General features: G+C 41.4%; 2 protein-coding genes across 4 annotated transcripts in view; both read right to left on the minus strand.

Moving 5' to 3' along the window:
- The window catches only part of LOC118404938 (potassium voltage-gated channel subfamily KQT member 4-like), a 102,714-nt gene extending 91,327 nt beyond the window's left edge, over positions 1-11,387 (minus strand). For all 3 annotated transcript variants that reach the window (XM_035804336.1, XM_035804335.1, XM_035804333.1), the window contains exon 1: positions 11,283-11,387. In XM_035804336.1, the coding sequence (XP_035660229.1) occupies positions 11,283-11,374 (92 nt within the window). In that variant the 5' untranslated portion in view covers positions 11,375-11,387. The remainder of the gene's footprint in view (positions 1-11,282) is intronic.
- Positions 11,388-13,416: 2,029 nt separating this feature from the next.
- LOC118404873 (hornerin-like) overlaps positions 13,417-24,472 on the minus strand; it is a 22,079-nt gene continuing 11,023 nt past the window's right edge. Inside the window, exon 3 of the mRNA XM_035804252.1 lies at positions 13,417-13,436. Within this exon, the coding sequence (XP_035660145.1) occupies positions 13,417-13,436 (20 nt within the window). The remainder of the gene's footprint in view (positions 13,437-24,472) is intronic.

Consider the following 24,472-nt stretch of genomic DNA (forward strand, 5'->3'; position numbering starts at 1 on the left):
TAATTTGCAATGCCTGCAAACTCCGATCGGAATCACCCGGAACCTGTACGATCTAAAAGGCATTTTGACGGGAATTTATTTATTTTTTGACACGTTAGTTCAGATTCTTTTCTCAGTAGCTGTGCCTGTATCACAGGCCTCATGAACTGTCAAACTTCCGATTTTCATAGTTTTAAAACTATCGACAAAGGAATCGTTTAAGGATGTTTTCCTCCTGGTGCAAACTGTAAACAGACGTCACACACCACTCGTCTCCGACGTGACAAAGACACTGCCGCCTCTTGCGCCATTTTTCTTTGATTTGAGAGGCTCGAGCCGTCCACCGCGGCTCCGAGATCGTTTCCTCGCGATCTTTGCCAGCCCTGACTCCACCGCTGCCCCTTCTCCTTGTCCCTCAACATTTGTAGTACAAGCAATAGTTTCCGCGTCGTCCACTTCTACTTGACAAGTCGACGCATTGGCGAGATACTTGTGTATGTTGTCCAGTCCTAAACATTGCAGTTTCCCTGGTTATTTCCATAGTTTCGCGCTTCTTCTTGATTGACGTTTACCACCTTTTTGGCGCCGCTGCGGGCTGTGATTGGTCGCAAGTTAATTCGATTTTACGCACAAAGTGGCACGCCCTGTCCAATCGGTACATCTAAAGACTGCAGCCAAGGCTGTTGCCATGGTAACGACACGTACAACAGCATGTCCTACATGGGAATCAGCTTGCACACGTCTTGTACTGCGTGCTTTTGATAATTATGATAGTTCCCAAGTCGAGCACTCGCTGCTAGCTGTACAGGTTACAACAAGGACGTTGTGTAAGATTTTATAATATAGTAGTGGGGAAAGAGGTGTCCTGTCTGCAAAATTTTAGGTAGCGCAGTGGGTTTAAAATCACGTTGCGCCAAGCAAAATATTCCAAGCCCTCACAATGCGCCAAGCCCTGTGACAGTCGTCCTTTTTCCTTCTAAGCAAATTGAACATTGTCGACAAAGATATTGATCTCCAAACACACCTATTTGCTGACGATGTACAGCCAGAGAAAGCGAACATGGAACGCGGAAAGCTGAATTCACAAGTCTCAGCGGCCGTTTCACAGACGACACTTTGTCACAAGTCATCTTGCAGAGCGTTCCAAATTATGAAAAAAATACGCATTTTCACGTCATTTTTGCGGTAAAATATGAGGAAAATACCGGCATGTGTTTGTGCGCAGATGTTGATTAGATATGCAAGTACGCTAAATTTTGTCACCGTGACTGAATGGTAGCATTGCAAACCGGAAGTAATGTTATATTTTACGTTTCATTTTGGTAACTTTATCGGCTTCCTGCCTTTGCCGCGCCAGCTTCATAAGAAAGGAAAACAAATTTGACTGATATTTTCTCCGCCCACCTCTATTAACACAAGCGTTAAAACGGTAAATAAACACTGTAACATCAATATTTTTACAACGTTGTAGCGGTGTTAAACAGAGATAGAGTCAAAGGCGCGGCAGTGAAATATTACTGAGCGAATTTTCAGCATGTGGAGCGGCGAGCCACCGGCCTTTTTCTTTTTACCATGTCGGGCGCCGAACCTCGGGTGCGAGGCGTCTCAAGCTTGTCGAGGCCCGGGTAAATTTTGAAATCTTGACCCTCTGAAACGCCAATTTCCGGCATTTTGAGGGACGAATTTTGCTGGTAGTCCGATAAAAATTTTTTCCTAGGCCCTCCCCCCGGCTCAATTTTTTTTTCCAAGGCCCTCCCCCCGGCTCAAATTTTTTTTCCTAGGCCCTCCCCCCTCTGACGACCGGCCCTCCCCCCCCGCTAAATATCGACCAGTCCCTAATAAGATAGCTTTTAACCATTCAAGCATCTGCTAATATCAACCAATCATCATTGATCTATCAGTGCAGTCCCGTTCCACATGCAACAATGTCAAATATTTAGACGCGTGCGCTTTAAAATTGTTTTTTTCACTTTCATTTGATGACCAGTATTTGTCGATTTTATAGGTGACTAGTGTTATGCGTTGTAGTTACTGGAAACTATGTGATCACAATATGTGATAAAGAAGATGATAAAAACCTTCCTCATCGTTAATGCTTTTATTTGTACATTCTGGGTGCTTTTGCATTTGCATTTTCCACTTCATTTTTATTCCAGTGCTATGTACTCAAACTTGTGCGGGTTTGTGTCTTCACTGCAACGTATATCCATGACACATCCCATCATGCTATGCGCTGTGATTAGTGATCCCGACAAGCATTGCGGTGCGAAAACTGAGAACTCTGGCGATACTGTGCGAGAATGAGGTGTAACGTAATTATAAACGTTGAAAGTAGCAATACACAGTTTTTGGCCTATAGGGATTATATGGTTAATTAAGCACCCGAAAGTGGTTCTATGCCTCAAAAAATTCATAGCAGGGTGCACAAGTAATTTACAAGAATTTAATATGGTGAAGTTCAGGGTACACACAACGACATATCTGAAAATGAGCTTATATTTGAAAGCTCGTAATTTTTTTTCAAGTTTTTAAGATATATATATATATATATAAGATATTTTTATATTATATTTAAATTGACTTTTAAAAAAATTGACTTTTAAAAATTACGAGCTTTCAAATATAAGCTCATTTTCAGATATTTCGTATATATGAAATATAAATATATATGTGTATATATATATATATATATATATATATAGATATATATATATATATAGATATATATATATATAAATATATAGGGTCATATATATATATATATATATATATATATATATATATATATATATATATATAGAGATATATATATATATGACCCTAGCGAATGTCATTGACTATAACTGACGCGCAGGCAGTACCCAGGAACTGTATCAGGGCGCATCAGGGCGCAAATTCACGCCGAGCGAAGAAACATAACACAACTTATAAACTATCAAAACCAATGCATTCCTCTACCATTCAGTACAGTTTCCACCTCGCTGTTGCGCACAGAAGAATAACTACGGCCTTTTCAACGTGACGCCATACTTTATACTCGAACTAATCAGTAGGGACGCGGGATAATACCGTGCTCTTCAGACATTGAGAGTACCAGATGAAAAGAGTATGTAAACCAGCGGGTACTAGCGGTAACGTTCCAATGTCCAATTTTTTCTCGAGACAGTCGTGGTTTGAGGCAATCTTTCTCTAAGCAGCGAGTGAAAATTATTGAGATCATTGCAAATACCACACGTTTACCGTTTTAACACCTCGCTCCAGCTTGTCTTAAGAACCTATTGATGAATCTTTCCTCTTCACCGGGGTCGTTCCAAGCTTATTTTCTCATCAGGAACAAAACCTTCAGAATAATGTATCCCTGCTGCGCCTTCTTACTATTCATGCACGTCTTTACAGGCGTGCTTTGATGTAGAACACATCACAAAACAGTGATTTGCGCGATGATGAGTGGAATCATACTGAACAGTAGCCTCCCGTCGCTGCGAACCTGCAGGGATTAAACAACTCTGTGAAGATGAATTGTAAAAACTGTGAGACAGTGAGGGACTCCCGGGGTGATGTCATGACGTCTTCGTGCAGGCGCCATTTGTCAGCTTTAATAAATTGTACCATACATCTTCTCCGTGACTGGTCCCAATCGCGTCAGGGTGATAGAGCTAAGCCTAGCTACCGCCGTGACCGGCGACATTGGATGGTATTTTTGTGAGAAGCGGACGTGTGTGGAGGAAGGGGAGGGGGGCTGTCATGACAGACTGATATCGATGAGGACTTCCTGGGAAGATTTGGGCGATTTGTCACGGGATTTGGGAACGCCTTTCAACACGGAAGATTCGATTATCAGCGTCGCGACTCCTTGTCTCTGAGACGTATTCATCACTATCAACAGCTAGCCGCCATAAGGAAGTTCATGGCTCCGACTGCGCATGTGAAACAAAATTGATTTTGAGTGATTTTGAGTGTACACACACACACACACATACATACATACATACATACATACAGATACACACAAACACGAGAACATCATTCTCTTCTCTAATATAAAAATATGTTCTGATATCCCGGCTATATCCCGGTAATAAGATACGCCAAAAAGCAGTTACTTAAGCAACTGGATATGATATGACACTGACGACAGACATCGGATGGTGTCTGAAACGTCTGACTGTTTCCATGATCATATCCAGTTGCTTGAGTAACTGCTTTTTGGCGCACCTTCTGATCAGTTCATACATTGAGACTTTATGCCTATGGTTGATAGCGTTAGAATGATCAGAATAATCAGAATGAACATAAACTCTTCCCAAAACTTGCTGGAGTGTAACTTATCGGGCTGGGTAATTGCAGGGGGATAATTACTTCAGCTTTGACGACTGAACACAGGATTTCATAACGACACACGCCTCATCAAAATGCCCCCAGCACGTACATGCTTAATTGGGCTCTAGTTCATGTACTTCACCTTGGTGCTTGTCTAGTCTGTATCGCTGAACATTCAGTCTCCCATTTTAGCACCATGTGCTGTTCCTTTATTAGGCCATTTGGTTCGACTAGATGAATGACATCTATGTGCGCAGCAATTTTCTTCTGTTTCTCAAAATCTAGGAAAAAAGTTTTTAACATCACTCTAAATCGTACAAAGCTGCTGCAAGATGAGCAAATCTATCCCGCAAAAATTATATGTATTGCAAAATAATATCAGAAAACGGATACTACTATCGTAGAATGCCAGAGTCAAAGTCAAAGAAGAAGAATTGAAAAATGAGGCTGTAATGTTCGATATACATTGTTCGCTATGTGTGCAAATTATTTGTTACCTGCTTGTTTAACCTTTTTTTGTTATTATTTATTCAACATCAAAGTACAAAACAGGACAGGGAGGTAATACACTCTAGCAGTACGCTTATATTCACATCACCGCTCAAAAAAGGATAACTGACAAGAACAAATAAATGACAATATCAAAGCAAACAGTTCACAGCTATTTACATATAAGTCAGGTTACAAGGTAGTTGCAAAACGTTTGGAATGTACAATATAAGACTGGGTTAACTGTAAGATACTGCAGTTTGTAGAATGTGACAGGAAAGGTGAACCCCTTAATAGTAGATGGATACGGGCTGATTCGGATAAACTATTGAAGTCAAGAGTATTGCCTAGCAAAAAATAATTCTGTATTGTTGATATGTAGGGCAGTATATTAAAAATGTACAATACCTTCACATAGACACCCACAGTTACAGGCTGGACTAGAAACTAAATTGCGGATAAATAAACTATGGTTCAAACTGCAGGTGCCGATGCGAAGGCGTGTAATGAGGGTGCAGGTGTATCGAGGACCGTAACTAAAATGTTTATTGATGGAGGGGCATACATATTGTTCAATCTTCCTGACCCTTTACATTTCATTATAAAAGCAATCTTTTTTTGCCCAAATCTTATGTTGACATGCCCTTGCATCAATCTTGGGAGAATGTTATCTGTATAATCAAATTAACATGACCTTTCATAAATCCGACTTGGTTTAGCACATACATAGAACGTTATCCCTCGTTCCCAGAGATTTTACTCATTTTCCAATGACGTAGGCAGAATCTGTCCGCCATGTTGGTGTCCCTGATTTGCATTTTGGTAAATCGCAGGTCCAGTGTACACAGTATATTTTCTCCTTCGTTTTCCTAATGGTATAGTATGCAATTATGTCAATGGCCTGCAAGGAGATGTATGTCTCACACAATACTATAGGGCAAGTCTAATGGTATACAGCATGTAGACATGTGTACGAGTAGGTTGACAAAAGGTTGCAGGGAAACATTCTGCATTTTAGCCAAAATGTTACCTTTCTAGTTCTGATCATGCGATATTGTCTCCTTTTGAAAAGCGGAGGGACTTGTTGAGCAAAAAATCTGTCGGTTCTGTAACCTGAACAAGGTTGAAGATGAATTCCACTTTTTATCATATTGTAGTTTATGTAGTAACGATAGAAATATTATTTTTAGCCATATCATAGGCGAGTTCCCGTACTTTGAATTTTTATAGTGTTGAATAAATTCGTTTTCCTCATGAGTTTTAATCAAAGGAAATTATACAAACATATCTCAATCTACATTTTTAACATTACTAAGAGACGAGAAGAATCCGAACAAATGTATTAGACTAGTTTTAGAACCCATGTTTTAAATTAGTCTTAGTTGTCATGTGTATACTGTATTACGACAATCTAAATCTATATACCTGTACTTAGCCCGATATGGCATGAATGTGCAATAAAAACTATTACTTCAATAACCAGACCTACTGACGCCCCTCCTGCTCACACCTTACCCCTACCCCCACCCCCACGGGGTCTACCCCACCCCGGGAGCCAGCCGGGCCGTCTGAGCGGGATATGTGTGCAGAATTCGCCCTTGACCTGTACGGAACATGCCCCCTGACATGGAAATTTAGACGGGAGGCAAGTAGAATTAAGATGAATCGTAATGCGGCTTTCCTGGAAGCTCCAAAAAATCTGAAAGGCAACCTAAGCAATATTAGATCGCTAAAAAATGAAATAATTAGGATAGGGCAATCTGTACAATATTGACATCTAATACACTATTTTAGTATATTCACATCATTATTTCATAAACTGAGCCATTAAATCTGGTGCAGAAACAAGCTGCACGAGGTTCCCTGATTAAGGCCTAATTTTGTGGGTTCCAATAATAAGGAATATTCTCGATCAACATGTTTCTGGTCCGCTTTTAACTGCTCAAATGATAAAATAATGATGTAAATGTGGGAATACAGTGCAGTAGATGTCAATATTACACAGATTGCCTTATCCAGAATATTTCCACTTTTAACACTGTGATATTGCTTAGGTTGCTTAAACGTTGCCGTCGATCGTGATAATACCGTATCTTTTTTTCTGTTGAGTCAACTGGGTAATAAGTTAAATAACGCGCACTTGATCAGGCACACATGTCATTGTCTGATCTATATGAATAGCTATCTCCCATTACGATTCATTACCTATGTATAGGGAACAGGCAGCCTACTCTTGGTCAAGTGTCGTATTAGGTACATAAAACGATACCCATTTCTGTGACACTCGTAAAAGGTTGGGATAAGGGGATAGCATTAAAAGTAAGTAACCGGTCCCCGATATGTTGATATGGCTTCCTCACCTTCATGGCGTTCCCCTCGCCTGACACCTGCTCAGATCAACTCCAAGAACTGCTACCTAGTCATCAACACAGCCCGTATAACATCCCGTACAGCCTACGGTACAGGCAGATATACAGCCCGTATCACAGGCAGGTACCACAGCCCGTATCACAGGCAGGTATCCACTCACATGCAGGTATCTCTGTCAGTATTACAGACGCGTATCACTTCCCGTATTGTAGGCAGGCATGCTCTTCCGTATCATGACTAGGTATAACCTTGTCTCAGGCTGGTAATGACTTCGCGTATAACGGTCAGATATGACTTCCCGTATCACAAACGGATATGACTTCCCGTATCACACAGATATGACTTCCTTTATCACAGACAGGTATCACCTTCCATATCACAGACTGGTATCGCTCCTCGTATCACAGGCAGATATCTTTGCCCAGATCACAGATACGCACCATTCTCCGTATCTTTATCTGGTATCATTCTCCGCATCACAGGCATATACTGTAATTACACCATATCATGAGCAGCTGTATCCTGCCGTATCAGTGTCACAGACCCGTATCACAGGCTCGTATCACAGTAGATATCACAGAATGTGTTGCACAGAGCCATCAGCCACGTTGCCTCTTGTATATCTACCAAATACCAGGTGTCGAATTCCTCTGCAGTCCCTGGTCTGAAAGTTTCCACTGCGGAGACGTTAACTCTATGAAATATCCACATTCGAGTTGGTGATACACAGAAATAAACTAGAGCACATCTTAGCACGCTGAGAATCCACCTGTGTCTCACAGCACACAGTTTAGAAGGCGGGCTCGCCGCGGCCCGACCCGCTGTAAGGAGACTTACAGAATACTGATCGTTCTGTTTTCTTCTCCTCAGCTCGACGGTGAAATCCCGCCATTAAATTCACCAGCCGCTTCTGAAATACTGACGTCATTCAGATGATGGGAAATTATGGCCGACATGGAGAAAATTCATACAGAGCCTCGTCTGTGAAGCTGAGACTTCAAATACTTCACCACAGTCTTTAGCGGCCGTACAAAAGACGTGTGCATGTGCTGAATATACATATGAGTATATATAATGTTACCGCCTGGTTGGAAATGTTAGCCTATCCTACAGTTAACCTTCACAGTTCTGCGTAATTATGAAGCAGAGCAAGAAATAAGGAAAGGGAAAAACTTTAATACCTGGTATGAAAGCCCAAGTGGGCGGAGGATTTATTGTACTAGTGTGGCCGGCGCAGGGATTTTACATCTTAAGTTTTTCCTAGAAAACGGCGATGCACCCATTGGTACGTAAAAGGGGTGTACATGAGCAGTGGAGCTATTTTGTCTGCGCCAGAAACTTCGAAACTTACAGAAATCTCACGACAAGCAGACGACAGGCTTAATTGTTTATACGACCATGTTGATTTGATCATATAAAATAGGTTAAACCTTGACTTTACGCACGACATCCGCGCGTTTATGAATCAATCTTCGACCAATTCTCAACAAAGTTATCGACCATACTATAAATCGTACAAATCTTATTTAAAACGCACGCTGAATATCGCATAAATATCGCAAAACGGAAACTGGTGTCGTTAAATGCAAAAGTCAATTCCAAAGTCAGATCTGAAAGAACAAATATGAAGAATCGATTGTTCGGTATATCACCATGCTCATGTGCATTTGTTCAACCTTCCTAACTTCTTAGATCTTATGATAAATGCAACTTAATGAGAACTTTTTTTGCACGCTCGCATTAGTTTCGGGAGATTCCAGGATGTTATCTATATAATCAAATGGCCTAAGCATTTATAGACAAGTGATAAAAATATAGAGACAGGACGTACGACACATACGATTGGCCCAAGCAAGCACCTGTTAATACGGGCTATAACAAATGTCCGAGCAATACCCTACAATTACATTTCATAATGAATGTGTTGAGCTTTTCGACTTGTAGACGAGAATCAAACTGGCAGAAGAAGACGACTACAAAAACAAACAAAAACGTGACGTGAAAATTTCGCCGTCTATATGGCATCGGAAACACAAATACAAATGATTCGAGCTGATCTCCACGACTAAGGATAAAAGGTAATTTTCGAAATCAAGAATCTTCAGAATTTGGATCAACCGGAGTCCACTTGAATAATTACCAAATTTCACGATTCCTCATCAACCAAGCATTCATGTGCTCCACCTGGATGATAATGTATGAACTGCATTCCAAGTACTTAATTGAATAGAATGATACATGGTATGTACGAGGGTGCTTCAGAAAGTAATGTCAATTTAAATTTATAACAGGCTCATTTTCTTCATCGAATGAGTTGAAATTTGGCACGAAGGTAGAATCATATATCCCCCTCCTCCATTTGTTGTGCAGACTTTTATGGGTGACTGACTTGATTTCAAGGCCACACCCATAGTTATAAGATTGTTTGGTCTAGAGAAATTGATCTTTTGAGAAGCTTCCAAGGATGTGGTCATCTTGAATCACATCAGTTACTCATTAAAATATGAACAACAAATTGAGATATTTTAATCTCAGCAGGATATATGCCTCTAACTTTTTGCCAAATTGAAAAATAAAATTGAAGCATTTTATAAAACCAAAAAATGAGCTTGTTTTAGAACCAAAGACATTACTTTATGAAGCACCCTCGTACATACCAAGTATCAACTCAATCCATTCGGGCCTTAATTACCGAGTTATAATGCTCGTAGTCGGACAGGCAGACACACAGACAGACACATGAACGTTGACGAAAACGTTCTTGGAAAAGACAATTCGCTCACAATAAATTAATTCAAGACACATAGACTGATACCAGGCAAAAGATGCGCCCAACAACCCTACCTGGTGCTGGGAATCTACCTGTAAGATCTAGTCCACATCAGACCTACCTAGAAAAAATCAGAATCTACCTGTAAGATCTAGTCCACATCAGACCTACCTAGAAAAAATCAGAATCTACCTGTAAGATCTAGTCCAGATCAGACCTACCTAGAAAAATCAGAATCTACCTGTAAGATTTAGTCCACATCAGACCTACCTAGAAAAAATCAGAATCTACCTGTAAGATCTAGTCCACATCAGACCTACCTAGAAAAAAAATCAGAATCAGAATCTACCTGTAAGATCTAGTCCACATCAGACCTACCTAGAAAAAAAATCAGAATCAGAATCTACCTGTAAGATCTAGTCCACATCAGACCTACCTAGAAAAAGTTAGAATCTACTTGTAAGATCTAGTCCACATCAGACCTACCTAGAAAAAGTTAGAATCTACTTGTAAGATCTAGTCCACATCAGACCTACCTAGAAAAAGTTAGAATCTACTTGTAAGATCTAGTCCACATCAGACCTACCTAGAAAAATCAGAATCTACCTGCAAAATCTGTCCCTACGGATTAGGTCACAGCAACGCCTGACACGTTTGGCTCGGCCGGGACCCGGATTGTTTTTAACTCGGACTTAAAATCAACTCAGGACCTGGCGACATATAGACGTGTGATCTACCCATGAAGAGACTGAAAGGTAACCCCGCAGTACCCAGAAGTCCAACGGAACAAATCAAATTACTGACGGACCTACCGATTGAATATGTATCAATGGTGCCAGTACCAGACTTATCATGCAAAAATTCGTTTTATCCAGAACTATCGTAGAGTAGACCTCGTTGCCACCAAGTACTATAAAAGACAAAGCATATGATAACTTTAAGCAGCGCCTACAGAGATATAACGTTTAACCGTGACAATCCGTGTAACATAACAAGCTGCTACATGTGAAAGGGCATGGTGTAAAAAGGGTGGTTATACATGTACCGCTACAGAAGCTGGTGTGTTACGCAGAAGGGTGGTTATATTGGCGATACAGAAAAAGGTACAGAAGCTAATATTGTGTTACGCAGAAGGATGGTTATATTGTCGATACAGAATACAGCAGCTGGGGTGTTACGCAGAAAGGCGGTTATACCGGTTGTATATATACAGAAACATATACCGGAGATGGTTCGTTACGCGCAATGTCAGTTATATCGGATATATAGATACCTGTAACAGCATATCCTTGTGCCTTGAACCCAGGCCCCGCGTAAGATATGGCTTTAATTAGAAGATTCTCTGTATACTCACATGGTGTGGTAGTCATCAGGTTCAGATATAGACAGTTTGGGGGTCGGCAGACAGTCAATGCCAAGGTCAGAATAGGTCGATATGCCCGACATCTGTCGGCTCCGTGGTGGCCTGGCGATGTGTAAAGAATTGGTAGTAAGAAATGTTAGCATGAAAGTTCATCTGTGTTGGTAAATGATCTTATGGAACAACAAAACATTACATAACGAACACCAAAATTGATTGAGACTTACCCCAAATTTTCAGCCGACTCCGTCAGCCTTGTTCACGGAATGGACCTGTCTACTGTAGCTTCCGGACGTGACGTCAACGACACAGAGGGTCGTAAATACCAGAACAGGGACGGGGGGGCGACACAGGTTATCTGGCATTTGCGACCCTCTGCTGCAGTCGCGCGTCTCTGATGTCACGTCCGGAAGCTACAGTAGACGGTCCATTCCGTGAACAAGGCTCACGGAGATGGCCAAAAATTTGGGGTAATCAATTTTGGTGTTGGTTGGGTAAAGTTTAGTTGTTCCATGATAGTATGAAGAAATGGTTGAACATAAGGTATCCAATTCGCACTACTAGTAGTTTTCTTAGACCATGGATTCTAAAAGTATACGGTGCCATATTGATAATAAATGTTGCTAAACATGTTCCAATCGAAATCAATCAATTAATCTATCAATCAACTAACTATGCACTATTTCCTAATTGTTCCCATGTATCGTCTACCTTGATCAGAATTACAGATGGTAACAAAGTTCATGTTGAGCTTACAGGCTGTGGGCTCGTGTGCCGTAACTGCAGGCTATAGGGTATAAGGATCAGAACCCTGAAGTCATAGGTTCGAATACTGCTATGCTACCAATTTTGGGCCCTTGGGAAACGTACTTAACATGATTTTTCTTAACCAGGTGTAAAAATGGCATCTGACTTAGGTTGGGGAGGTAAAAGGCGGTGGAAGGAGGGGGTTGGGTACCGCCTTCCAAAACCGTGCAGTCGATAACAACTAACTGCGCCTATGGCTAAGGCTATATGGGACTACATTTAACAAGTTGATCTTTGATAAGATAGCTTATCATTTTGATTACACTGCCACATTTGTCCAAAAGGTAAATAAAAAAACAGAAATGAAACTTACAGGCTGATGTCGTCCTCTGCCTCGGAGATGGACAGCTTCGGCGGAAAAAGGAACTCGGTTTCAGTATCGGACATGGACATCCGGGAGGTGGTCTCTGGCACAGTCAGCTGTGCAGGACGTGGCAACACCGAGAAGGGCGAGTCCGCGTCTGACAGAGCGGAGATGTTCGACATTTTCCTGGGGCGGTATGCAGCGTCCGTGCGAGCCATAGCGGTTAACAGAAGACTTGATACCACTTACAGAGTACAGCAAACCACGTTCTTTACTACTCGGCACGCACAACAGGAGGCGGTTTGTTGTCAAGATTGTGTCAGCTTCTCCCGCAGGAATCCTTTCAGCACTCAGCTTTTCAATCTACATGCCACTTAAAGTGTGTCTGCTTTCAAGCCAGTCTGTGACTGTTAGAGTGTACAGGAATAGCTCTTAGGTCCACCTGCTGTATAAGAAAATGCATATTCCGTGAGTATTTGATGTACTGATGGTTACATTGATGACGATGAGCCATTCAGATCTCACTCACCATGCCGACTCGCTACAATTTGGACCTCAAAGAATACCCATATCAGTGGACTGCAGAATCTATTCATCATTTGCTTTTCCACAATCTCTTAGGATGGAACCTCGAGCCTTAGGTAATCATAGTGCGCAAAGGATGGATTCATCAAACCTCTCGTTACTTTGACGTTCTTAGTGTAGAGCGGGCACTCCAGGATCATTGGATTCTTCATGTGGTCCCCAGATAGGCTGACAGTAAGTGAACAAGGCGCTTCACTCCCAAAGCGCCCATTGGACATATCGCCTCGGGTGAATCCAATTGTCTGAGAAGAAAGGGTCAGACAAGATAACGCCGTCTTTGTGGTTTGAAGACTATCAATGATTTTTTATTATTTCTTTCTATCCAGGAAGGATTTGAAACAGACGCACAAGCTAGGATATATCATAGCATCACGTGACTTGTTATGGCGCGATGTGACCTTGACTTTCGTAACCCAGTCTGCCTTGTGACCTTCACAGACCAGTTCCAGTACCTGGGAACCAAAGAAAGAAAGAAAAATGTAAAGCACATGAAACATTACGACTTTGATACCTTCATAAAGATTAGACATCCAGGTAAACAATATCCAAATAAAATTCAATCGCTACAACTGGATTAAAAAAACGGATATTTACTTCCGGACGTTTCGAGTGACATCCATCACTCTTCTTCAGCGGCACTAGAATGAACTGGCAGAACAATTCAGCTAATTAGAAAAATTGGTTGAACCACTAACTTATAAGGATCATATGCAATAGTTATTCAGATGTAACGACTTTGAACCGTTGCTTCACATATAAGCCATACTTGTAAAATCATTGTGCTATCAAAATATTATTATAAGCGAGGCTTGGATGATTGCCGCAGAATCGTCGTCCGATCGAGTTTCGCCAAATGTGATTATTGTTATTACCCGTAACAGACAACAAGTAGGCGGTGTTGTGAAACACAGTATAATATTAATTCTAAATGTTCTTATTACACACAAAAACACAAAGATAGATCTGTTATTCAATGTTACGCCATATTGATTTGATCATATAGATGACATCCTCTGGGAATCACTAGGCTGATACGAGCGTGGGGAAAAATTGACCCAAAGAATTGAAATCTAAGTGGTCAGGAAGGATGAACAAATGACTACACATGTATGGCATACCGAACAATAGATACTTCATTTTTACTCTTTTACGCCTTCCTGTTTGACTTTGAAGTTGACTTTGGCTGCCTACAACATTATTGCCTTCTTTGCAATTTACGGCCGCATTTATTTGCTGACTTTGCAGCAGCTCTGTACGCCTTACTGCAGGGTCGATTTCTTGTATTTGGACAAGAACGGAAATGGATGTCACCCATGTAATCTAATAAACGTGGCCTTATCAGTACAAATGTTTCCTGATCACAACATAGCTTCATGTGAAGGTCAGTGATTACACAGTGTATCCCCGGAGAGGTTTGACATTTTACCAAGAAAAGTCAGGGACGCGATGGATTCTCCACGGGTTTGCCGACTTAAGCTAAGGGCACAAGCCGCCGTACGCGCAATTTGTCCGTGCGTTTTTTGGGGGCGACCATGTCCGCTACGTATTTCTAAAAACGTACTGGCACGTACTGGGGGGGGGGGGGGGTCACACAAGCCCGACGGTACACACAATTAGGATATTAAGTCTTATTCTCTACACCTATTTTGTACTTTGTGTAACAGTCGTTGCCATACTTTGTACCATGTACAAATGTCGAGCAATAAAGTTCTATTATGCCTGCACGTTAAGTTGTACGGCGTGTCTGCGTGCTCCAAAATCCGACGGATTCCCTACGAGTTCGTACATACGGAAGCGGTACTTACCACTTACGGATCCCAAAAAGATTGCCCACGTTTTGGCACGTAGACAGCACGTATTTGCACGTACGGCGGGTTGTGTCCATATTCGCGAAAATGCAGCATGTTTCCCTCCCAGTAATTTCCCCTCTTTCAAGCTACTCGCACACAGTACTATCGTTAGGCTCACCCCTGAGTCGTCGCAAAAAACATGATTTATGCACGTGAATTCATTCATTGAGTTAGTGCGACTATCAACAAGTTAATTGTGAAGCTTTTGCACATACAATGTAATATGTGCAATTGTTCTTGACAAAATAAGTTTCTTCTTGCGTATTTTTTGTCATGTTGATGTAGTATAGCCATTTTAGGAAATCCAAAAGCACATTAACAAGATTAGGAACAAAGAAAATTCTATAGAACCGCCAGGAAAGAAGAACACACCAGCAAACGCTACGAAGACTGGTTGGTGTAGTAGCGGGGTTGTGGCCAAGTGTTAACTGTTCATGGTGGCCTTATTGTTTGGGCTGTGGAATCAGAATCCAGAGGTACTGAGTTCGAATCCCTGACAGGCCCCGGCATTGTGCCCGTGAGAAGTGCACTTAACATCAATATCCTTACTTTACTCCAACCGAGATCCTAGCTTCGTCCAGGGAAACCCTCGGATAGATGGAAGTTCCGATCGCCACAGAGCCACACCTCCAGAACGTACATTTGTGAAAGAAACCACCAAACCTATCGAAATGAGTTGAGGTCCATCCCGATGTAAAGTTAGTTCACCTTTATCCGTAGGGTAACCTATATCCGTTGTACATGAAATAGGGTATTTGGCGATCGTTAAGGCGAAATAAGGTAGTTTCACATTGCAATATTTTGAAAATGTTGACATTTGAAATCCACATTGTTGACCTGAAATCTATTAATGCCCGTATTTATTTTACAACGAATATAGGTTACCCCACGGAGTAAGGTTTACTAGCGTTAAGTGGATCAATCAAATCTATCCGTATAATATAGACCTTGCACTCTTCAGTACAAACTTGGTTTGCTACGCCATGAGGCGGTTTGAACAGTACCATACCATGTAGTCTGCAATGCCATGAGGGTTACAGTCTTACTCCTTGTCTACGGCAGTCGAACGTCATGAGGTCAAATATGCAAAGTTCTAAACCTTTGATTTGACGGCCAAACATTGGCTTTTATGCTGGGGAATAGGGGTGGTTACCGCTACAAAACCGGTTTTTCTTATTGGACCGGACCGGACCTGAAAAAGATCGGTGGACCGGATGTTCGACCTAACAGAAGATAAACAAATTACTGTATATGATCAGGATTTTACAAGTTTGGGGGCTTACCTGTTGACGAAAATAACAAGAGCGAAGCATTGTAGAGCTTATATACAAAGTTTTGCAGTCAATCAAACAGAGACAGGTAGTCTTGTAGGATTTTAGAACGCTATTGGGAGTCAAATACGCCACAAAACATACTTCTTTGTAGCGAAATGGACCATTGTTTTGAGTATCGTTCATTCACAAGTTCTCACATACTGAATCAGGTCCAGGTTCAGGTCCGGACTTGGACCTGATCCTCTGGACCTGAACCAGACCTGGACCTGAATTTTCTGTACCGGTACCCACCCCTACTGGGGAAAGGTCATCTGCTCCTTATTGCAGCCCCTAACCCAATTTGTTGCCGACATCAATGCACGATGAACTAGAAAGGAAACATTTTCGCGGAAATGCAAAATGTTTTCCCCGTAGCATCTATCACGCTACTCACACTATACCATTCGTCTCGCCCCATAGTGCATGTAACAAAAACAACTACTTGGTATTCAGACCAGGTCATCATCATAATTACTGTAAATGCAGAAATGTTCGCGGTGGATTAATGTTCGCGGTTTTCGCGGCGGTCGCTTCACCGCGAATTTAAAACCACCACGAACATTTTTCCATAACAGTAAGAGACTGCAGTGCATGGTGCTACCTCGAAATTAAAACCACCGCGAAAAGTCCATTTTCCCGCTACCGCGAAATTGAATACCCGCGAACTTAAATGCATTTACAGTATACTACACCATTAGGATCGCCATGTGTTGTGTGCGACAATGTTCATATTTACAATGACAGCTAATATCCAATCTAAGCTCTGATTTGCTACTAGAAGAAAGAAAAAGGACACACACACAAAAAAAAAATGTTTTCCTTGATTTAACCACTAAGGAGCGAACAACGGAGCTGAAGGTGTGATATATATATGTATTTACCTTGTAGACAGAAGAAGTACTGTCCCTTTCTATATCTGTTTTATGGCTTGTAATTACAGCGCTATGCCGGTCTATGGGACTGACCTGAATACACCAACCAACACTAAAGCAAGAGGAGCCATTAACCAAAATGACCGTACTGCCATTAACACTGAATGTAATTCCAGCAAACGAGCAGCAGGCGGGTTCTAGTGTACGAGTTCATGATTGAGTGCGAGCAGCAAGATCACTTGGGCAATGTCACCACCGAGAGAACGTCCCCGGAAAGCTAGAAACGGAAGTTTGTGTGTTTGTCATTATCCTACAGCAGAGATGAATCTGTGTTGCAGAAGCCTTAGACTCACCAGAAGGAGTGTGTAATACGGCCTTCACACTGAAAACGATTTAGCAGGAATCAAGCAAAACCGGCCGGAATGAAGTATTTGCAAAATTCGTGACACATTCGGGGCCATTTGGGTCCAAATGGACCTTATATTCCCTTCACGTGAGAAGGAATGAGCCAGAAAGCCGTCAGAATTCTTTTCCATTCCTGTGAATTCGTAGTGTATTCTAGAAATTCTCACTGCATTCCAGATGTGTTTTTTTTGTCACATCCTGGCAGGATTCGAAGTGGCTTGCCGTTACGGTTCCCCATTGAATGAGATATGAATGTTTCGAGTAATGTCCTAGAATACGGTCATACTGCAGTTGGAATCGTTAAAATAGACTTAAAATCCGCTTTGAATGCCATTCGATATCTCTCCCCTTTGAATGCACCTCGACAGTTTTTAACATGTCAAGGACTTTCGGGCCACCCAAAAGAACGGGTACAAATTGCTGGAATGCAGTTAGACTTTCTGGAATACACTTCACATTGTCAGGAATTGCCAGGAATAGAAAATAATATCCATTCTGAGGACATTCCGGCTCATTCTTGCTCTCATGTGAAGGTTGCTTAAAGACGCTGGTCCCTCTGTGTAGACGAATGGTGTTTGTTTGTACCTTTGTACCATCATGTACAGACAGCTTCTGTAAACGATTATCCTGACACATAGACTGCCATTTATCAGTACACATGCAGATGGAATTATCATGCGTATTATATGCCAGCAAGGTATTGTGCCGTTTTCTCATTAATAATTTTTCTCATTAATAATGTAAATCAGGTCATGACTTCATGTTTATTAATGATCCCCTCAATCCTAGTTACATAATTTTTTTTATGTACTGATTATAAAGTTACTGTTATTTGACACAAATGAAAATTTACTCCTTAGTTATCCATAGCAAGTCCTAATTTACATACAATGGTCTTCATCACAATTACTTACAGTTAAAATCGAATTCTTCTAGACTTATTCTGTTTCAAAGACTGAAACTGAAATGGCCCCTGCATTTTCAAACACAGCTGCTAGGGGGCCCAAACTTATGTCACTTCTTTCCCTCCTTAAGATACAATGTTGTGATTTCCTGAACGCCTAGAGATAAACAATACTTGAAGTTTAGCTTACTGTTCTACAATAAGCCACGGGGAGAGGGGGGGAGCAGACTCTCTAATCATTTTGAGGTCACATCAATCAACATCTACTAATATACCAGTCAACATCCACTAATATACCAATCAACATCTACTAATATACCAGTCCACGTCTACTAATATACCAATCAACATCCACTCATATACCAATCAACATCTACTCATGTACCAGGTATTTAATCTCCAAGCAGATTCCATAATGGCATAAGATATTACCAAACTGGCCAAGAAGTGTAGTCAGCGAAAAGGTGTTCATTTTCCCCGTAGCGAGACACACTCCTAAGCCGGCTTTACACCCCTGCCAGCTTTTGATACTATCTTGTGCTACCGTAGGATCTGCTTGGAGATTACCAGGTAACGTTATTGTCTATCCAGGCATTCTCCATTTACCATCGTCATAGACGCACACACACACACACACACACACACACACACACACACACACACAAACAGACAAACACACACTCACACACACACACACACATACAAACGCACACACACACACATATACAGAAACGCACACACAAATAAGCACATACACACAAACGCGCGCAAGATGCCTACAACAAAACCTTTTTGGTGAAAGTAAAAACAACAGGTCATGATAAGTCTGTATAAGCTGTTAACAGGTGCAAAATCTGCGTTAAGATAATACAGTGCTATAAACCCTTTCTAACGCTGCAACGTCAAGAGTAGATCAGATAGAGGCGGTTTTCCTTTGAAGTCTGACGGCCGTTAACGGGCTGTGCGCCGCCCACGCGTCACGATGACGCACGAACGGACGTACAACAGGAGAAGGCAGCGAGGCCATCCTTACAAAGTGTGGCTAATCCCCGGGGGAAAATTGCCCGTTGACGACGTTTGATCGCCAGGATACGCCCTGCCCGGGCGTGAAATATGTATGAATGGAGACATTTCTGCAGCACCTGACTAAGTACAGGTCATAGCATAACAAACCGGGTTCAAAGTTACAGATACTGAAGAAACTAGATACAAAACAAACAAGAGTTTGGAGACCTCATACCTCAATGAAATACCTTAATATGCATCTGTATAATCCATGCTTGGTTATGTACACAGGTCACAGCGTTGACAATCTAATAATTACTACATGTACTAAGAGGAAATACGACACTTTTACATTAATTATGCATAGTAGGGACTTATTTGCATACTTGGTATTTGCTACCTGCCACAAGCTACATATGTGAAACTCTTTGAGTCCTTTATGGAAAACACTGTAAATGTAGATTTCCCTAGTCTATCATGCAAATTAAGTCCAAATTTGCATAATTTGCACTTCATTATGTACATCTCTGCCAAAAGTACCTGCATGCTTGATATCATGGAAATCCATCATTCCTATGTTCCGTTCAGCTATGCTCTTTCGAAGATTTTGACAAAAAAGCCCTTGCAGTTTCAGATTAGCTGCTAGAGGGCCCAAACATAATTCACTTCACACAAAACACAAACCAGAAAATTAAGACCATAACATGTCAAGGTCAAAAGATTTTTAAAAATCAAAGTTCTGCTGCAGTGCCAAAGTCACCCACCAGGGGCCCAAAATTGAAGTTGACCTTCGTCTTTCTAATACCTACTGACATACCAAATATTATTACAATCCATCCAGAGATTCCAAAGTTATGATGACCACAAATATCCATGTTTCATGGAGGTAACTAACTAACATTAGCTAGAATGATGTCAGGTTCTTCTCGCTGTAGTTGTAGTGGCGATAAAACAACAGAAATATTTTGCGGAGGTTTGTCCGGAGGTTTAAGGAATTTCAATCTTTCTAATCTGTTAGGAATGAGACAGAGAAATATGGTTTGCACAAGCCTATACAGTGTATCTCTTTGTCCTAGAATCTACATTCAATTCAAAGATGGCATTTCGTCCTCTAATCTGTTAAAATTACAGATAATAATATAAGACGTCGCATCCTAGCTCATTGCAAACATGCCATGCGAAAGATGAGACGGACACATGCCTAAGGGAGCAAGTCGCCAGGGCCCTAACTGCAATATCTATATTCAAGAGACTTCCATTCAATTTGACTTCAGTCACAACCTATCTGACATTGCCCGGAGCTACTAGTTAAACTAAGATATACACAGACTGACATCTGCCAAGAATATAGCCAATGTAATTTGCTATGTAGAAAGGTTCGTAGAATGTCAACCACTGGGGCGGAAGAAGACCCGTCATGGGTTGTAGGTCTGTGTTCGGCTCATGGCTACAGCTCAGGAGGAAGCAGCTCTCCGCTTATAGGAATGTAGAAAGACATTCCTTGTACGTCAGGCCAGAATTGCCAAGGCGCCACCGGCGTTAGCGTTACGGTCTGTCTGTCCATTTAAAACGAGCCCTGACGCACCTCTCTACGGAATGGAATATAGCAGGCCTCTGGGGGCCGCAGGGCTGATTGGAAACTCAAACGGCGAGAGAAAGAAGAAGCTCTTTAGAACGATCTTCTTTCTTAGGTACAACGCTTACCATTCTCATACGCTGATCCTCGCCCGGGGCCTATACATTATATCAAACAGGGGGTATGCTAAACTGGGTTGAGGTTTTCACTTCTGTACGAGGGGTGATCAATAAGTTCTCGGCATGACCCAAATATAAAAAGCACAACTCAGATTTTGAGGCACAATTTAGCACAAAACTTAAATTCTAATTTAGAAAAAGCGAATACCAGGAAAGTAATGACTCCAATGATTTGTAATTTTAAGGATATTGATAAAAGGCTTCATACTATGAAGTTGTGCCCTAAAATCTGTGTTATGCTTGTTATTTCTGGGTCAGGCCGAGAACTCATTGATTACTCCTCGTATCTACATGTATGTTGGTAGAGCGATTGATGTATACTAGTAGATAGATATATCGATTAATATAGATCAATAGATGAAAGAGAGGGGGATTGGCTGATTGAACAACATAACACATTGTGCAATTTGAAAGGGCATAATTCTTATTTGTTTGTTCGTTTGATGCCGATATTGTCCGTTGTGTTTCCCGACAGTTCTAAACAGTTTTATCAACAACTGCTGCATGTTTGTGTTAGGCCACAGCAAGTCAATTTTATGGATGACATCCACGCGCTCATGAATATTTGCCTGATTTCAGTAAAAAGAATTTTTCTTCATAGATGGTAAGATGGACCGGAATGGGTAAATAGGTTGTCTTGTAAGCTAATAATTGCAGGTAGAAGTGACAGGGTGTTGCTAGGGGGTAAGTTAGGGAGTTGGTCTTTTTTCTTTGGTGAATACTTAGCTACTACTCTTGACACCAGATCCCAAACAGACATGATCATCACCGACTTTGCTAAGGCATTCGATAAAGTGCCCCATAACCGACTCCTCATGAAGCTAAAAAACTACGGTATTTCAGACCAATTGCTTAAATGGATAACAAATTTTCTAACAAATCGTAAACAAAGGGTAGTGGTTGGGGTAGAACACTCTGAATGGTCAAATGTTGACTCTGGGGTGCCACAAGGCACTGTCCTTGGCCCACTACTATTCCTAATTTATATAAATGACTTAGCCGATGAACTAAATTCCAACATTAGACTCTTCGCAGATGACTGCGTCATCTACAGGGAAATCAAAAATGACCAAGACCATTCACTGCTACAAGAAGACATTAATAAATTAGACAAATGGCAAGAGGATTGGCAAATGAAACTACATCCTGACAAATGTCATGTCATGAGGTTCACACATAAACGTAAACCCAAATTATATGATTATAGATTAGGTAACCACATTCTAACGGAAACCAAAAATCACAAATACTTGGGTGTTACACTAAACAACCAATTATCATGGTCCAACCACATAAACAACATTACATGCAAAGCAAACAAGACCCTTGGTTTCGTTAAGACTTGTATGACTGCCCCAAAAAGATCAAACAAAAAGCCTACAGTAGCCTGGTTAGACCCCACCTTGAATATGCCTGTGCAGCTTGGGATCCTCATCACAAAGACCACATTGCCAAACTCGAGGCGGTCCAAAACAGAGCAGCCAGATTTGTTTCAAACATCCCGAAATGTCCAAATTCTCAGACAAGCGTTTCTAAACTAGTTTCAGACCTGGGTTGGGATACACTCAAAAACAGAAGAACAGCAAACAGACTTGCCATCCTCCAGAAATCTAGATATGACCTCCTAGCCCTACCGGTCTATCATTACTTGCAGCTGAACCCTAGGCAATCCCGACACAATCATCCAAATTCATATAAACCCATTAAGACCCATTGCATTTTTCGTGCAATTTATTGCATACAGTTGCTTACTTTGCAGCTGCTTTGTATGATTTACAATATGGTTGATAACAGTATTTTGAGAAACGGGCAAGTATTGATGCTCGAGCGAATGTCAGCCTTAAGTTTAAAAAAAGGTATTCTCCAACTGATGAAAGTCTTAAAAGCCATTTGGTCTTTAAGTAATAATAAGAATGTAAGAGCTTACCGGTCATTCAACCTTATTCCCAGTTGGAATTAGCTGTGCTGATCTTGTGCCACCCGCTGTGAATCTTTATTGTTTTGTTTTTACGATTTGACGATGTTTAAGCAGATTGGATCATATCAATGGCCGTTAAAGGTATTTTCGTCTTGTTTCCGCTGCAAAATAGGATTGGAGCGGCATGCAGAGAGTTGATAAAGGACTTAGCGTAGAATGCAATTATAAACAAGGGCTGTTCTAAATTATCTCTTTAGTATCGCCTGGATTTAATGCCGACAATCTGTCTGGCCTTAATGGGGGTGGGGGTGATTGTACATACGGCACAGCAAGTGAATTCTATGGATGGCATCCTCCGCTCATTAAAAATTTAGTGAGATAGAAAAAAAGTGGGGAAAAAACTACATTTTTAACTTTAACACCACAAATGTTGTGAAAATAATTAAAGCATGGTATCATAACCAACGAGCCTTTTATAGTATAATTTATAGTTAATTAATAGTACAAATTATAGCTGTATCCAAGAAGAGAACAAAGTGATACTAGTGTGATAGACTGGTATCACATACCAAGTTGAAGCTACAGTCATGGCTACCACACAGGTGCCAAACTATAGTTTTACTTCTACAAATAGTCATGGCTGCATGGACATTACTAGTATTCTTTGTATCCAAGAACAATCAAGCAGACCCATTTAGCACTTCCTCGTCAGGTTGACCATCTCCGGAGGGACACATCATCTTGTCGGTTTTCTTTCAAATTTAGGCGACACTAATTTTCCGCGCTAGTTTCATCCGTACAATTTACTTGCTATATTCTCAGTAACCACGTGAATGTCATATCATCATCATCGCCATCACAACTCTGTACACAAGTCTCACTTACTAAGTACCACGGACAACCCTCAACACCACTCTGTACACAACTCTCACTTACTCAGTACCACGGACAACCCTCAACACCACTCTGTACACAACCCTCACATACTCATTACCACGGACAGCCCTCAACACAACTCTGTACACAACTCTCACTTACTCAGTACCACGGACAGCCCTCAACACAACTCTGTACACAACCCTCACATACTCATTACCACGGACAACCCTCAACACTACTCTGTACACAACCCTCACATACTCAGTACCACGGACAGCCCTCAACACTACTCTGTACACAACTCTCACATACCCAGTACCACGGACAGCCGTTAACACAACTCTGTTCACACCTCTCACATACCCAGTACCACGGACAGCCCTCAACACTACTCTGTACACAACCCTCACATACTCAGTACCACGGACAGCCCTCAACACTACTCTGTACACAACTCTCACATACCCAGTACCACGGACAGCCCTCAACACTACTCTGTACACAACTCTCACATACCCAGTACCACGGACAGCCCTCAACACTACTCTGTACACAACCCTCACATACTCAGTACCACGGACAGCCCT

Source organism: Branchiostoma floridae, chromosome 17 (genome assembly GCF_000003815.2).
Source record: "Branchiostoma floridae strain S238N-H82 chromosome 17, Bfl_VNyyK, whole genome shotgun sequence".
Classification (NCBI taxonomy): Eukaryota; Metazoa; Chordata; class Leptocardii; order Amphioxiformes; family Branchiostomatidae; genus Branchiostoma; species Branchiostoma floridae.